Source organism: Simochromis diagramma, unplaced genomic scaffold (assembly GCF_900408965.1).
Source record: "Simochromis diagramma unplaced genomic scaffold, fSimDia1.1 OVJJ01000402.1, whole genome shotgun sequence".
Classification (NCBI taxonomy): Eukaryota; Metazoa; Chordata; class Actinopteri; order Cichliformes; family Cichlidae; genus Simochromis; species Simochromis diagramma.
In genome coordinates, this window is record NW_024386972.1 from 6,875,657 (window position 1) to 6,892,399 (window position 16,743).

The window sequence follows — 16,743 nt, forward strand, 5'->3', positions numbered from 1 at the left end:
TTCTGTGACATGGGAAAATCAAGAGATGTCAACCAAAACACCAGGAAAAGAACTGTGGAGCTCCATAAGTGTGGCTCAATTTTGAATACAATTTGGTGCCATTTACAATTAAGAAATACAGATAGTTTCTCTCTTTACTCTTAAAGTTAACAAATATGTTTTTTATATTTATCAATCTAAAAAAATAAACATTTAGTCTGATTTGATGTTACAATTAAAAAAGTGTTTGTGTTTTGATCTGAAGAGTAAATATCTGGTTTCAACTGTATATTTGATGATTGTCAGCACAAAGAGGGAGAGAGAGGAACAGAGAGGGAGAGAGGAACAGAGAGAGAGAGAGAGGAGAATGAGGACAGAACAGAGATGAACAAGAGCAGGTGAGACACACATGTTAGTCAAACCACATGCATACTACCCTTTAGGGCTAAGCCCGGGACACACCCTGTCTTTGTGGCTAGAAAAATGCTTGTGAAGCATGGGAGTGTATAAATCGAATTGAAACATCTTGCTTTGATCATAGTACAATATTTGACTACCATACAAAAGTAAGACTATTTGAAAAATTAAAAATTTTCATATTGTCCTCTCTCATTTTCCTAATTAAAAAAAAACCCTGAGAACCCATTAAGAGAAACTTGTTTGTTCTTAACATGAATATTACACTGAATTTAAATGTGAATATGTTTTTTTTATGTATGTATGTATGTGTGTGTGCGTGCGTGTGTGTGTGTGTGTGTGTGTGTGTGTATATATATATATATACACACACACACCTTTTGTTTATGTCATATATTATGTCATGTATACCTACCATATGACACAAACAGTTTATGTCATAATTACATTAGAAAAGTAGTTATTTCAAAAACGACCTTAAATGAGGCAAGCCTGTAATTCTACAACAATTTTAAAATTTATCATCAAAGTGATTAAGTTTATAAAAAAAGTTCATAACATTTTTAAATAAATTTTATAAAAATGTTATTGCACTGTATTTTTGTGTCTTTGTGTGGAATAACAATCACCATTGTCAAAAAATAGTTTATTCACAATTACAGGTTGCTTATGTTATTTTATATTATATGTGCTAATTCACATATTGTGTGTTAATTATTATTAATATAATTAATTGTTATTTCATGCATTTAAAAATAACAGAAAAAATAACAGAAATCTGTAATTATTTTATATTGTAAAACATATAGAAAATAATTACAGATCTTTTTTTAGGATGCATCTAAAAGAACAATTGGTAATTGGAAATGTGATAATAAAGTACAATGAAATTTTTTGGTAGATTGACATTTGGTACTTATTCTGTCCTCTCATATTTTGTTTTCCTGCTGGAGTAATGCTCCACAGTAAACTTTCCTTTTTAGATAAATTAATTAATGATAACTCCAGAGGCTGAGATGCAATAACAGACATGAGTGATGCAAACTGATTTATAGTGAACCTTCAATTTCCTTTGATTATTTTAATAGCATAATGATTTTATATGAAATAATAATCTTATTTTTTAAATAATATCTTAATTGTTATTATCTTAATTATTAAGATTAATACTTTTTTTAAACAAATTAAGATCCTAAAAAGGAGTACCAGATATCAGTTCTGCTGGTAGGTTGATGCCCTACAGCTCTGTCCAGCTCTCCTTGTGTTATGGCTCACCTGTTAGTATCTCCTCCATGCTCTGTCAGAGACACAGACTGTGGAGGTAGCTGGACTACCTGTGCAACTTGAATGGGCTGCAGTTACCATGTCATGCTACCAACAGGGACAAGAACACTAGATAAAAGCAAAACTAGAGAAAAATCAGTCAGGGGGAATAAGGACAGTGCAGCTGTCTGTAGCCACCATCTGCAAAACTCTTTCCCTTATGGGAATTCTCTTGTTGCATCTGCAGTGCACCTGTTGTATCTTTCACCTGCACCAAAGAAGATGAATTGGAGTCATAATGGTTTATAGTTCCTAATTGGACAGATTGATAATGATGAATTTAAGCTAATTGTCCTTAAGCTCTTCGACAGGGGCATATACATATATATACACATATATTTACATTAGGGGTGGAGCCGGACCCAAATACTGTATTAGGAAAGGCACGTGTTACGTTCTAAGTCTAGGTGTGCATTGAACGCAACAAGAAATTGGCCCCACTCACGCACCACCCAGGAAAGAACACAAACAGTAGTATCTTTCAAAGTGCTAAGCAGCCAATTATTTGCTTCAGTAGTGAGCAATGCCAAAAATAACAAACAAAACTCCCTAATGGTCCCTATGCTTTCCTACACAAATGAAAACCAACCAAAAAAACAATTCACTTACCTAACTTTCTAAAAGAAAAACAGGAGAAAACTTAATCAACAAAAATGGCTTCTCACGCATACTAGGCTGCTGCAGTGAACAATATATACACAAGGTGAAAAAAAAATACACAATTGCTACTTTAAAAATCTATTTACAGCTATTTACAAGATTAAGGTTCTAATGCCAGACACACACACACACACACACAAGAGGTTATACTTGCAAATCAATGGGCAAAGAAACAACGAATCAAAAACACACGCTCTTTGTTGGATGATGGAGGCTAGGAGAGAGGGGGACCAGGTGGCTGTCATCTGGTGGTTAAATACTGGAGGTGATCAACCAATTATTCAAGGGCGTAGATTTGGTTTTGGCATTGGTGGGGACGGATGATTCAACCACCGAACCCTGCCCTGTTTCTTTTTTTTCCCTTTTCGTCTTTGCTTCTTGATAAAAAAAAAAAAAGGAGAAATATACTTGCCTACATATGCTATTCTACATGCTTTTAAATACATTCATGAGATATACTACACCAACATCTCTTATACATTAGCACTAAGGGAGCACTGAATGACCTGGTGGTTTTTGTCCATAAAACTACTCATCTAAGATGACCACAAAGTAACAGATCTCTTAGCAAAATTATGCAAGATTTTAGGCACACTATTGCCCCTATCAAGTCAGTGAGCTGGGATGTTTTACTCTAAACATGAACTACTGTTACAGCAACAGACATGGACTACTGGTGTCCCACACAGCAACTCAATGTCCACTATGTGAAGGAGCCAAACACATGCCTTCTCCTCTAATTAACTGAGATAAACTGCTGGCATATTTGTTTTACATCTATACTGTCCAGTCTCTCCTGGTGGACATGGCAACACGTTATTCATGGTTACATACAATTTTAGACTGATGTGGGCCAAAGCCTAAAACGATGTGCCGGGAGTTTGCTGTTCTCCCCGGTTCAGATATTTGAAGTTTGCACAGCTACATTCTCGCCTGAAAATTTTTAAACGTTTATTTTGCAACCCAGAAAGAGTAATAAGAGGGGCACTGAAATTCGGGATTGTCCGAGAAAAAACGGGAAGGTTGGCATGTATTGCCTTGCATAGCCTGTAACGTTATTATGATGGACAGATTTTATGAGTGAACTTGACTTTAAGTGACTTACAGGTTTCTTTGAAAAATACTTTCTTATATCCAGGTGTGGATAATAGCAAACACTGAAATACATTTTTTGCACGCAGCAATGAAGTTTGTTCACTCAAATTTAGCTTTTCTTCGCTCAAAATAAAATTCTCCTCAAAATGCAACACTTGCAACTGCAATTTTTTTTTTACGTGCGCTCAAATTTGTTTTTACGTGCGCTCTGAATAGCAGCACAAAAATAACGCTATACTCCTCCCCCCTCTTCCCAGTGCAAAGCACAAGGCTCGCGTGCGGAGTGAAGCGGGAAAAAAAGTGTAAGAGAAAGGGTGAGAGAAAGGGTGAGAGAAAGAAAAAAAACAACAACCCCACGGCTCACGTCGTTCACTTCAAAGAGTTTCGTTCGCGACCGACACATCACTACGGCAAACTAAGTGAGAAGACAGTGCTGCCATCTGGACTAGATATCTGTCAAAAATTTAAACTTACAGTAACGTGAAGACAGTATATTGATCAGGGCATTTATTCCAGATAGTTTAACTACACAGCTGTGACAATGATGCCGGGTCCTGGGGCAGACACTTTGAAGGCTCCAGGATGTGTACACACCCATCATTGAAAGAGTGTTCACTGGCCTGTAGGTGTAAATAGACTGTGGAGTCCTTTGTTGTGCCATGGTCATGACAGTTTGCATATTAATGATCAAGGAACTAACCTCCGAGCCCATTGTTCCTTCAGTGGCGCTAGTTTCAGTCATTATACAAATGTACTGTTTATAAGATTGGGGAAACCTACAGTCAGCTGAGACTGAAGAAGTCACTTGGATGAGTGACAAAACGTTTCTCCCACTGAAAACGCTACGTCCAGATGAACAGAATCACCTTTTGGGGACATAGCTTCTCACATTTCTCTCTCCCTCTCTCTCTCTCTCTTTCTCTCTTTGTGGAACAAACACATGCAGCAGCATGACTGAGAGTGAGAAGAGGAGGTAGACCCTAGCCAGTGATGCTATACTCTCCTGGCTGTGCCTGATGAAGCCCAGAAATGATGAGCAGAGAAAAAGACTTGTAAATCCAATATTTAGATTGCAGTTGCTTGGCCAGGATGAATTGGTAAATGATAAATGGCCTGTATTTGTATAGCGCTTTACTTAGTCCCTAAGGACCCCAAAGCGCTTTACACTATATTCAGTCATTCACCCATTCACACGCACAATCACACACTGGTGATGGCAAGCTACATTGTAGCCACAGCTGCCCTGGGGCGCACTGACAGTCCAGTAGGTAATTAAAATTCAGGTGCAAATCTTTGATCTAATCCATTCTTCAAGATGATCTTTCTGCTGATCTGAGGTCTGGAGAAAAGTTCTTTATAACAGAAGCACCACTTTCTATATTATTCCAGTGATTCCTGAGATTAGGGACAAAACAGGTTTTAATTTTCTAAAATATATTTTTGGATTTTTCAAAAACATATTTACATATAATTGTTACACAAAGTTTTGGCTGTCTCACCATGTTTTGGTACAATCTCCCAGGTGTAACATTTTTTAATAATTTATGTTTTTGCTGGAGAAGTGCAAGGTTTTTCTGAACACCGTCAGACACAAAGAAATGCAAAAATATATATTTTAAATTAAGTTGTTTCAGCTATTTTGACTATTAGCAGCTTCTCTATTCTATTGTTTATGCACATATGTTTTCAAAGTAATTATACCACATTTAAAAGTAAGATTGTTTTGGCTTTTTATTATTAGAGTTACAGTCATACATATTTTCAGAAGCTTGTATTTAATCTGTATAAGAAACAGTCATATTAAGCAGGATGCAAATTACACATTTATTGAGAAAATTACATATTTTTATTGGAAGATCATGAGGGAGGAAACTATATGGTTCTCCACAAGAGAAAAATAAACAAAAACTCCATATTATGGAGTTGACAAGGTGCTGACGGTGGTGACGCAAATCTGACGGTGGTGACACACTAGTAGAAAACAAGATATTATTTCTTTCAAAATGACAATTAAACCTTAACAACCTTTGTAATATCACAAGACACATCATAACAATTCTGTTTTTGCACATGTCAAGTTCTACATCTTAATAGTTCACCAGCAAGTAGCTGCCTACTACTCCTTGATTCCTAAAGTTCTCTGTGGTTGTGTGTTTAGACCCTGCTGGACTTTCTCTCCTTTTGTCTCTCTGTGCTTGTTTCCAAAACCTTCTCTTCTGACTTTTTTCTCTTCCTTTCAGATCACTGGTGTTCTTTATTTTTCTCTTTTTCCCTCTATTTCTCCATCTGTCCCTTTCCTTTATGAGAACCTCTTTCTTCAACTCAGGCTGGCTGTTAATTTTTTCTCTCTTTCTTTTTTGATCATCCCTGTTCCTTCTCTTTCGTTCCTCTACTGACAGGTTCCCCTTTGCTATTTTAGCCTGAAATGTACCATTTTGTAATTACTATCATTTTTCTGAACCTTATGCTTTTTCACAGATTAAGGATGGATATTCACAACACAATTATGCATTAAGCAATAGGAATGCTATCCGGCCATTAAGTTTGATGTCATTAGCCATTTCCAGGTCCAAACTCCGCTGCAGATCCCAAAGTCGAAGGAACTCTGTGGCATCACTGAGAGTTACAAACTGTCTAAATTCTTTCATCTTTAATAAAATGATCAGTGTGGCTCTACCAGGTGTAACATCCAGGCATCCATGAAAGCAGAATATATGAAATTTAACAGAGTTAGAAGTTAGATTGCTTGTTTCCACCTGAACATGATACACCAGCTCTGCTACCACTTCCAACATAAATGGAGACAGAAAACTAAACAGCAGTGACGTTTGTAGGGTTACTGAAGTTGGGCTAGCTGGTATATAGTGATGTGCTACGTGATCGCTAGCAACACAGCTGTGTTAGCATAACATAAACACAGTGAAGCTGGAGGATGAATGCTAACTTTTTTCCACTTGATAAAGGTTTACGTGAGGGTTCCCGATGGTTAGGCTGACAGTGATCACTGGCTGTTTTTAGGGGCTTGTTCAGATGTAATAGAACAAGATAAAAAGCATTAAAACATTTTAACAGCACAACAGGCTTAATAAACACAGAGTAGTTTGGGCCCGGAAGCAGGATTCATACATCATCACTTAAAGAACAGCTCTCGGGGCACAGCTAGCACAGTAGATGCCACATGATCGAAAGGTTGGGTGTTCAAATCCAACGAACAGAGGCTATCCTGGATTGGTAGCTGCCCACTGCATCACTCAGTGAATGGGTCAAATGCAGAGGACTAAGCATTTTCCCACAGGATTAATAATGTATACATAAACAATGCACGGCATCTGTAATCATGACTTGCCGGCAAAAAAAGGTTGGCTGTTTGTCTGTGTTGTTGTTGTTCATGGGAGTCGGGCTGTGAGCTGGAAAGCTACAGCCAACTCAGTGTATTTGTGGCAGCAACCGGAGTACTGTATTTTTCAGACTATAAGGTGTACTTAAAACCCTTTAATTTTCTCAAAACTCGACAGTATGCCTTATAATCCGGTGCGCTTTATGTATGAATTCTGGTTGTGCTTAAGCCGCACCGCTTGATGGATTGTTGGAACATTACGGCTAACAATCGGGAGCCTAGCGGCGTGCTATGTACTGTGCTTCAACAATTATTACTGTATTGTGTGTGTATAAGGACCCCAAATGGCACCTGTTAAGAGACATGCTTACGAAGTGGATTTCAAACTCAAGGCTATCAGTCACGCAGTAGAACATGGGAAGAGAGCAACTGTGAGAGATCAACATTTATGAATCAATGGTGTGTTGAAATGTTTCGTCGTTCAGACAAAATTTACCAGTCAGACTATAATTTACCAGTCAAGATGTGTTTATTTTCCTCTCACACACTAAGTAAACAACCTAACCCTAGTTGAAGAAACCTAGGGTTAGGCTGAGCGGAGAAAAACTCCTCAGTAGTCCTGCTTCTCATGTAATGGTCTCCCCACTGTTGAGAGTGTGGTGAATACGGTACTGCCTATATCTATTAGGGTACCTAACTGAAGGTAAGTGTAATGTTTCACTGAAAAATAAAATTTTGTGCATTTGGCTTTGTAAAGATGGTAAATAACCTGAATATTAGCATAAAAAACAACTGTTGTTCACTGACATCTGAGCTGAGTGCAGCAACAATAAACTCATTATAAATAACTTGGTTTTTGTTTTTTTGTTTTTTTCAAACAGGATCTTTCTACTTCCTCTAATGGAGCACTTAACAGTGTTTGTTCTCCTCACTGGTATCTCGTGCTGCCGTGGTTAATGAATATGTGAAAATCTAAGAGCTTTCCAACCCACATCCTGTCCAACATTAATAAGGAAATGTACAGTTGTCTAGATATTTTTCAAAGATCTCTAAATAACAGTAACTTTAGGACAAGTTGTGCAATCTGACGCATTTTTTTTACATTATTATTTAAACAAATACACCTGAACATGAATTGCTTTTTATTCACTGTCTTTATTGTCTGGATATATCACAAATGCTCCAAAAGAGTGTTTGGATTACTGTAGAGTCCTCTAGTTTCATAGACAAGACCAGAACAATAAAGATTTATTTTTTTCTGTAGTAGAATAAATAAGAAAAAAAAAACCAAGTAAATCTGTGACAACATCTGCTCAAAAAGACAATTTAGTCACTGTATCTTGAAGTTTATTGGGGTTTTTTTTTATTTTGTTTTATTAAAAGCTAATGTTAATGCACTTCAGCTGTTTGGATTTAAATGAAACTGATGTCAGTCTGATTCATTCACTTTTAATGATTAACCCTACTGTCAACAACAAAAACAAAAGCATCTGAAACCTGTCAGAGTAGAGTGCGGACACTTTGGCAGAAAACAATTTTAAAAAATTTATCCAAAGTAGCAAGAAAATAAACTATTCAACCTGACTGATGCTAGGATGATAGAGGCTTGGGCTGTATATCAAGAGTTTGGTTAATAACATGAAGTCATTATTAGTTGCTGTTATATCAGCTGTTATGCTGATGCATAGTGTGCTGATCCCACTGTGTTAGGATCGATATGCGGGTAGAAACACAATTGGGCTTTACATTTGCTCTGAAGAGGGCAGGACAGTGACATCAATAGAGTAGGAAGAATCTCTGAACAGCGCAGAGAGGGTGAAGATGCTCTCTGATCACTCGAGGCTACAATGATTGCAGGTTTCTTCTTGCTGCTGCTACTTGTGGGTAAGCTGAGATCATTCGAATTTAATGCAGATGACAATTTGGACCATTTTAAATAAAATGTTGTATTATATTTTATTCAGCAACACTGTTTTTACTTGGAATAGATAAAACGTATTTCAGCAGAGGGGCTGCTTGGCTCTATAAGTAGCCAGTAAATACATCCTGTTTACTAAATTAAATTCCACATTTAATCAGTTTACTAAAACCAGCATCTTAGACTGAAAAATGAATAAATATTGGTGAATAAGTTGCCTGCCTTCTGATAACCCCGATAGATATTTTCTGTAAAATTTCTGCTGCAACCTCAATACAGGGATAATGAAAACGGTCTATTGGACAACACAAAGCACATAAATACCAACATTTTCAATAGCTCACCTTATGATATGTGCAGATTAGCAGTAGGAGTGTGAATGTTGTCTTTTTCCCTGTGTGCATAGACTACCGCAGTCTGGCGACTTGTGTATGATGCACACTGACTCTGGCACTATGTCAGCTGGTGTAGCCTCCAGCCCCACCAACATCCTGAACTAGATGTGTAAGAAAATAGATGCATGTTTAATTTGGTATGAAATCTTACATCAGTTGGAGTAAACCAGCTTAAGGAGTAGTTTCACTATAAATTTTAGGGACATTTTTTTTTTTAAAGAAACTGAAAATGCAACCGAAAAGAAAAGAAAAAGTCCTGCTGGAGCACAGCTTGCACTGAGATGAAAACAAACAAATATTCTGTTTATTCACATTAGTGGAACAATAGGAACAGAAGCCAGGGCAATAAAATCGGACCTTGGAAATTTGGTTAATAGCTGGGAGCCAGAGGTTATGGCTGGTCCAAGCACAGGAAGGAATAGTTGTTCCTGTAAGCTGCTGTAAGGTCCTATGTTGTGATCTTCACTGTGACAGCAAAGCATTTTATGCCTCAGGAAGCAAACCATCTCAAATGTTTTGAGACAAATATTGTCCTGTTTTTTGTCTAATATGGGATTCTAGCTGATAAACAGTCTTGGCTTTGCTATGTTGTATTTTATGTTCCATGGTGCACCAAATATTTTCATTCGGTGAAAAGTGTGGTCTGCATGGTTGCCAGTTCACCACCTGGATTCGTCTATCATTCTATTATGAAAGATGATATAGATAGAATATGTAAACTTTTGAATATGTGATTGTGTTGCTGAAATATGTAAGGCTTTTCCTTGTAAAGCCATCATCTGGGAGCAAATGTTTATTTAAAAACTGTACATACATTTCTGGATATTTTATACCTTTAGGCATAAATTACTGTACTCTTCCATGCCAGGTGAAAATGGCTCCAGTTCAGAGCTACAAGATGATCAACAGATGATCAATGAAACCACTATCAGAGGTAAAGAGTAAAGACAGTCTATCTATATATCTGTCTGTCTGTCTCTGTGCAAACGTCTGAACCACCCCTTAGTTTGACTGCTTTTTCACTCATTTTCAGTCCAGTCTTTGGACCTAACTATTTTATGAGAAATGTTCTCTTGTTTCTGTGAGCCCACTTACTACTGATCTATGACAAGGCCAATAAAGAGGCAACTTGCGTCTCACAAAAACACAGGATAACACAGTTGAGGACATCAAAAAAAAAAAAAAAATGTTTTCACCAAACAAAGGAATTCTTAAAGAGCTATTAGGCAAAGACATATGTCAGCATGGTGTGCAGTGTGTACTTAAAATCTGAAAAATTTGAAAATGAAACTGATCCTTCAGTCCATTCTGCCATTTTGCCAAAGCCCATCAGAATGGTTTTAGTGGAAGATTGGCTTTGTTATGGTTTATGGCTGTATTTCAGTGAATGGTGTTAGGGATCTTGTCAAAACTGATAGAAGTATGAAGAGTACTGTTAGTCCTGATCAATGCAATGCAATCTGAATAGGCAACAGCTTCATTTTTCAACATGGCAATGATGCCGAATATCCTGCCAGTGCTGAAAAAGCACAACTGGATATTAAAAAACAAAACAAAAAGGGATATTATCAGTCATGGATTTTTGCCTTTCATGAGCCCAAATCACCAATTTATTGAGATAGTATGGGATCATCTTGAAAGAGAATGGACTGAAAGGCAGCAAACCTTCAGAATGCTTTGAATGTCCCCCAAGACGCCCTGATAACTATTTCTGAAGACTACTTGAGGAAATTGCATTAACACTTGCCTAAGAGAGTCCAGATTGTGTTGAAGAATAAAGGTGGTCATACCAAATATTGACTTTCAAGCTTCTTAGAATTTGTTTTGTCTCATATACTGTAATCTCACACATGTTTGTAGTTGTTTCAATAGTATCTCCACCCATTACCCACTTTTTTTTAGCAAAATATAAAGAAAAGATGGTGACTCAAGACTTTTGCACAGTACTAAGCATGACAATAAGTGATGTAGTATTCACTCAGGATCTAATAATCAGCAATACTAAAATATAAAATAATTTTATGTAATGGAGAAAATAATGAAAATCAATGTCTGTAAATATCAATCTATTTAAAATATTTTTATTAAAGGATTGATTAAATAAAACTTAATCATGACCTTTTAGTGAACAAAAGGCCTCTGGATATATCAGGGTTTGATTAAAAGGTTCTGAGGTATTACTTCATCTGTTGCAAATACGCCAAAAGCTAATAAGCAATAATGATGTCTGGTGAGCAACAGACTTCTGAAGTTTGTTTTTTTTGTTGTTGTTGAAAATCAGAAATGGGAGTTTCTTTGTGTTTTTCATCTCATAAAAGAAATCGCTGATATAGAATGTGTTTTGATGTCATTTCAGATAATGAAGTGGAGAAACTCTGTAATTTTCAGGCGATTGTACGCCGCCTGAACCTGAGCAAAGACAGTCTTAAGTACACTATGAGCCGGCCCATTATAAACAACAGCCATCATACAGATGTGTTGCTTGAAATGAAACTCTATGCCATCCTGGATATGGTACATTGTTTAAGCTACGTGCATGTGTGTGTTTTTCTTCGAATGATAATGAATATTTTCATTGCCAAATAGTTTGTGTATGTTTCTTAATGGCAAAAAAACCCATCTGCCAAAGAGGAGATAATCATTTAAACCATCATGTAGTCCTGCTGGAGCCTATCCCAGATACCATAGGCATTAGCAGGGTACAGCCTGGACAGGTTACCAATCTGACAACCATTCCCACTCAAATCTATGGGCAATTTAGAATCACCAATTAACTGAATTAACTAAACAAGAAGCTGGAGTCGGGTTGAAAAGCAGCTTGCAGATAAGCAGCAACAGTGTACAGGTTAAAGAAAATTTTATAGCTTACCCAATATGAGATTCAATTGAATTCACTTTTATTTACACAGCACCAAATCACAACAACAGTTGCCTCAAGGCGGTTTGTATTTTAAGGTAGACCCTACATTAATAATTCACAGAGATGTATTTGCTGATGCTTTAGCTGAATTGTGAAGCTACCTAAATGAACATTGTTATTTTTTTCAGAGAGAAATTGACCAGACCTTAATTTCTTACATTTGGGTTTATTTGGTGAGTTTTCTCTTAGAACTACAATTTTTTTCATTGTTTTGTTGAAATTTAAATTGCTTGAAATTACATCTTTCGATTTTTTTTCTTGATTTGATCACTTTCCTCCCATTGCCCTGTGTAGGAATGGACAAATGAGTACATTAAGTGGGACCCAAATCAATTCTGTGGAATTAAGGATATGACAATTCCTACTGCATATTTGTGGATGCCCGATATAACTATTGTAGAGATGTAAGTTTGACATATATAAGCATAAACTCACACTCAAAGACCCACTCAGTCTCTCCACTTGATTATGTTGAGGTGGGTTGTAATTAAGATGTGGCTGTTCAGTGCATCATGTGATTTGATTCTTGCAGGAAGCCAAAAGTCAAAAGTAGCATTTTTAGTGCTTACAGTCTGTCAATGCTCATAACACGGGAGGAGTGACCAAAAGAGAAGAAAAGAACTAAATGTCATGTATTTGTTTTGTCTTTTTCTGATGCTGCCATTGGTAACATAATCAATTCTCATTTCTTCTCACACAGGACAGAGAAGGATAAAGCCTCTCCGAGTCCTTATCTCTGCGTCAACCACAATGGTGTGATCGAATACAGGAATGACCAGGTGGTGGTGAGCACCTGCAAGCTGCACGTGTACAAATTCCCCTTTGACTTTCAGAAGTGCAACATATCCTTCAAGTCTATTATGTACTCTGGTGAGGACATAACAGGTTCTGTTAATGTATGCTGTTCATAAACACACACTACCACATGCCAGAACATATATTCTTTCCTTCTTGATCTTCTCGCAGTAATTTTTTATGTTCGACTTCAGATGCAGAAATAAAGTTACAGCCCGACAACAGCAATAAAACAGTCACGGAGTGGTCTCGTGACTTTATGCAGACACAGTATGAGTGGCTCTTTGTCAACATGTCAGTCACCAACAGAACTGTCAATGAGTTTGACTTCAATCAGCTTATGGTTGTCTACACTGTAAGTATTTTTGGTAACAGAAACACAGAACACATGAAAGCTGTTCTGTTACCCATTACCCTGGTTTTTGTTTAGAATAGGATGACTCTGGATATCAAGAAGAGAAAGCAAATGAAGACAGAGGCAAGGATTAAATGGTAGAAGTTGAAGAAAGAAGAATGTTGCATAGAGTTCAGGGAGGAGTGGAGACAGTGGGAGAGAAGAGAGTTGTAAAATGAGTGCGAAAGTGCAGATGAAGCAGTGAAAAAATATGAAGCTCTTTCTGCATCTTTACATGTATGAAGTAGGATGATTAACCACCTTATTTCACAGATTACCATGAAGAGGAGGTCTGTCCTCTACATTGCTAATTTCTTGCTGCCAGTCTTCTTCTTCTTGGTTCTGGATATGGCCTCCTTCCTTGTATCAGACAGTGGAGGTGAGAAACTTGGCTTCAAAATCACTGTGCTGCTTGCTGTCACGGTGATGCAGCTTCTTCTCAATGAGATCTTGCCCAGCTCTTCAAACAGAATTCCACTTATAGGTAAAGAAGTGTGGTGTATTTGACTGCATTTAATGAATAAATCATGCTACTGAGTGATCAAGTAATTTATCCACATTAATGCTGGCTGCTTTCCTCAGCTGTCTACTGCATTGGGGGGTTTTCTCTGATGCTGCTCAGCCTCTTGGAGACAATTTTGGTGATGCATCTGCTTGACAAAGACTCTGCAGCCCAAGATAATGAGACAGATGGAATCCAAGGTGTGCTTGATAATAGCAATCACTCTACAAATATTTGGATTTAAACTCTATCGACCACTTTTGCAGATTTGTGTTTAGTGGCAGGTTGTATCCACCAGTTAATTTTAATTGTGTTTGATTTATCTTTGTTTCTCTTACTCCAGACATAAAGAGAAGTAGTCATTGTGCCTCTGTCTCTGGGGTATCTGCTGAGGAAACACCATCTGTGTCTTTGTCTGTATCATCTCTAACCCAAAAGGTTGGAATTCATTTTATTTAATTTCAAAAAAGTATAATATCAAAACTATTGAAAGGGATTATGCTAGCATTATCCTTAACCCTAGCATATATATCAGAAGCAAACACTTTTATTTAATCAACGTGGAAACAAACCAGTGTGTTGAATCAAGAGTTGACCTAAAATCTTGTCAATTACCTTTCTACAAAACCTCCTTTTTTAGGGTAGCAGCAGTAAACTGACAGAGGTGGCCTTTGCTCTGGAAAAAGTGTCAGATGAGCTGCGGGAGACTGGGAAAACAGTGACTCTACTCAGCAGCAACAGGAAGTCTGGCTACTGGACAAGAATGGTTAAAAAAATCAACAAGTATTTTGTGATTTTTTATTTGACAGCAGTCACTGTGTTCTTAGCAATCATGTTTTCAATGTGGATCGATGTTGAAGACTAGCAGGACTAAAGTTTGAAAAACAACATTCAATCATTAACATGAATATGATGTATTAGTCTCTCTTTTATACCTGAAGATTCCATTGGTTACTTGTGGACTTCCTGCTTTGCTAAAAGGTTAAATTTTAGTTATAAAAACCATCACTAAAGTCTCCATTTGGGTCCCTTTGCATGAATTCCAATATATTTGCATTTTATTGGGTGATGAACATAAGTCCACGTTGAACTGACATTAATTCATTGCTTTTATTAGTAAAAAAAAAAGAAAAAAGAAAAAATGAGAGCCTACGGACAAGCATAATATCATATTTGCATTTTTAAACATGCTTTTTTCACTTTAATGTGCTGTCCCAAAGTACTTCTGTTTTTTTCTCCCAGATAACTGCAATTCACAGGGTATTTTGTCTTTTTTGAACCATTCTCTCTAAACCAAACAGATGGCTGTGTGGCAAATTCTAAAATATGTATCCATGTGAAAATATGTTGTAGAAGAAAATTTAATTTAAGGGATTAATAATTTTTTCAGTCACAATTGTTAAAATTATACAACCATATGTAATTGACATAATTATACATTTCAGTCCTAACAGAGTTGTAGTTTGTCTATAGTAATTATAGGCATTTTCACACTGGCTTTTGTTGTTGTTGTTTGTAAAAAAAAAAAAAAAGATCATGTAAACAATATACAAAGTTCATTTGGCAAAGAAAAGAAGAAAAAATGCTACACAAAATAAAGCTAATACATTTCAATATTGCTTTAACTGTTCTGATTCAGTTACATATCGAAAAGGAGTGAGAAGAAGTACACAGTTATTTAATCCCACAGCTTTGCCATAAGTTATCAGCCAATATTTAGTTAGCCTTCTTACTGGTTGTCTTCAAATCACAAATACTACTACTAATAATAGTTGTTAACTCAAAAGACACGACGTCGTACTCTCATTCACAGCGCTTTATTCGTTCCGCCATTTTTCATACGGACCACAACAACAACACTTCGCGGGCAACAGTACTCTCGCGATAAAACAGAAAATAACAAGTTAACAATAGTAATAATATGCTTTTATTCCATTTATTTCTTTCCCGCTTATCCTATTAAAGGTTGCTGGAGCCAAACCTATATCCCTGCTTAGTGATCGAAAAGAAAGTATTTTTACTATCAAATTCCGGTCCATAAGTCTTCATTAATAGGGGTTTTTGACCAACAAAGATCATGCAAAAACTGACAACGAATAAAGGTCTGTTGTTTGATTTAATTGACTGGCTTCGAGTTATCTGGCTAACCTCCACACCGTATGCCCGCTGGACCTGCTAGCCGCTCCTTCCTCGCCAGACTGCTGTTACACTGCGCCTTCTTCACTGTTTTGTCCATGTGAACTGACCATGTGAGATCCTCCACCAGATGTACACCTAGGAAATGGAAGTTGCTCACTCTCTCCACAGCAATGCCGTTGATGGTGATGGGGGTGTGTGCTTTTATACATCTCCAGAAGTCCACTATCAACTCCTTTGTCTTTGTGACGTTGAGGGTAAGCTGGTTCCTTCGGCACCAAAGTGTCAGGGTGCTCTCTTCCTTCCTGTAAGCCAGGGGTGTCCAAACTCCGGCCCGCGGGCCAACTGCGGCCCGCAATCCTTTTTTTTTTTTTTTTTTGTGTCCCATTTGGATATTTAGCCATCAGAATTGTTGTCTTAAGGCCAAGAAAGATGCCAAGCGGATTTATTTTACCAAGTGGATCATCATGGCCTTGCCATATTGGTCCATTTGATTGACCTTTATTATAATTATGAATTTATTTTATTTTCGGTTGCTACAAACGGGACAGACATGACTGGGGGATAGGACAGGGAGAAAGAATGAAAGAAAGAGAGGGAGAGAAAGAAAAACAGAGGGGAGAAGAGACGGTGAGAAAGAGGGGGAAGAAAGAAAAAAAAAAAACAAGACACCTGGATCACGTATATGGAGAAAAAAAAACAGAAGAGAAAGCAAACAACAAAGAGCAACATAAAAAAAACCAGCACCATCACAATAAACTAGCTAGCAGTAGATAACAGTAGATACTAAATATTAAACGATATTGTGCAGCACGCAAGATAGACAGCGCACAATGTGCTTTGAGGCAGCAGCCAAGAAAGGTGTAGTCCAC

General features: G+C 37.1%; 1 protein-coding gene and 1 long non-coding RNA gene across 2 annotated transcripts; both read left to right on the forward strand.

Moving 5' to 3' along the window:
* The first annotated feature begins 9,991 nt into the window (after nt 1-9,991).
* On the forward strand, nt 9,992-12,218 carry LOC120737915. The gene is made up of 3 exons (XR_005696869.1): nt 9,992-10,058; nt 11,481-11,638; nt 12,173-12,218. It is a non-coding gene; the product is annotated as an uncharacterized LOC120737915 (long non-coding RNA).
* A 318-nt stretch (nt 12,219-12,536) lies between these two features.
* Nucleotides 12,537-13,929, forward strand: LOC120737898 (5-hydroxytryptamine receptor 3E-like). Its single transcript, XM_040038807.1, has 4 exons — nt 12,537-12,549; nt 12,654-12,914; nt 13,034-13,194; nt 13,507-13,929. Exons 1-4 carry the CDS (start codon nt 12,537-12,539, stop codon nt 13,738-13,740), a joined length of 669 nt encoding a protein of 222 aa, XP_039894741.1. The 3' UTR covers nt 13,741-13,929.
* The last annotated feature ends 2,814 nt before the right edge of the window (nt 13,930-16,743 follow it).

Excerpts from the sequence above, each read along its gene's own strand:
- LOC120737898 (XM_040038807.1), top strand. Across the intron at positions 12,915-13,033 it reads CAAGTCTATTATGTACTCTG|ATGCAGAAATAAAGTTACAG; the intron begins GTGAGGACATAA and ends GTTCGACTTCAG. Across the intron at positions 13,195-13,506 it reads AGCTTATGGTTGTCTACACT|ATTACCATGAAGAGGAGGTC; the intron begins GTAAGTATTTTT and ends CTTATTTCACAG.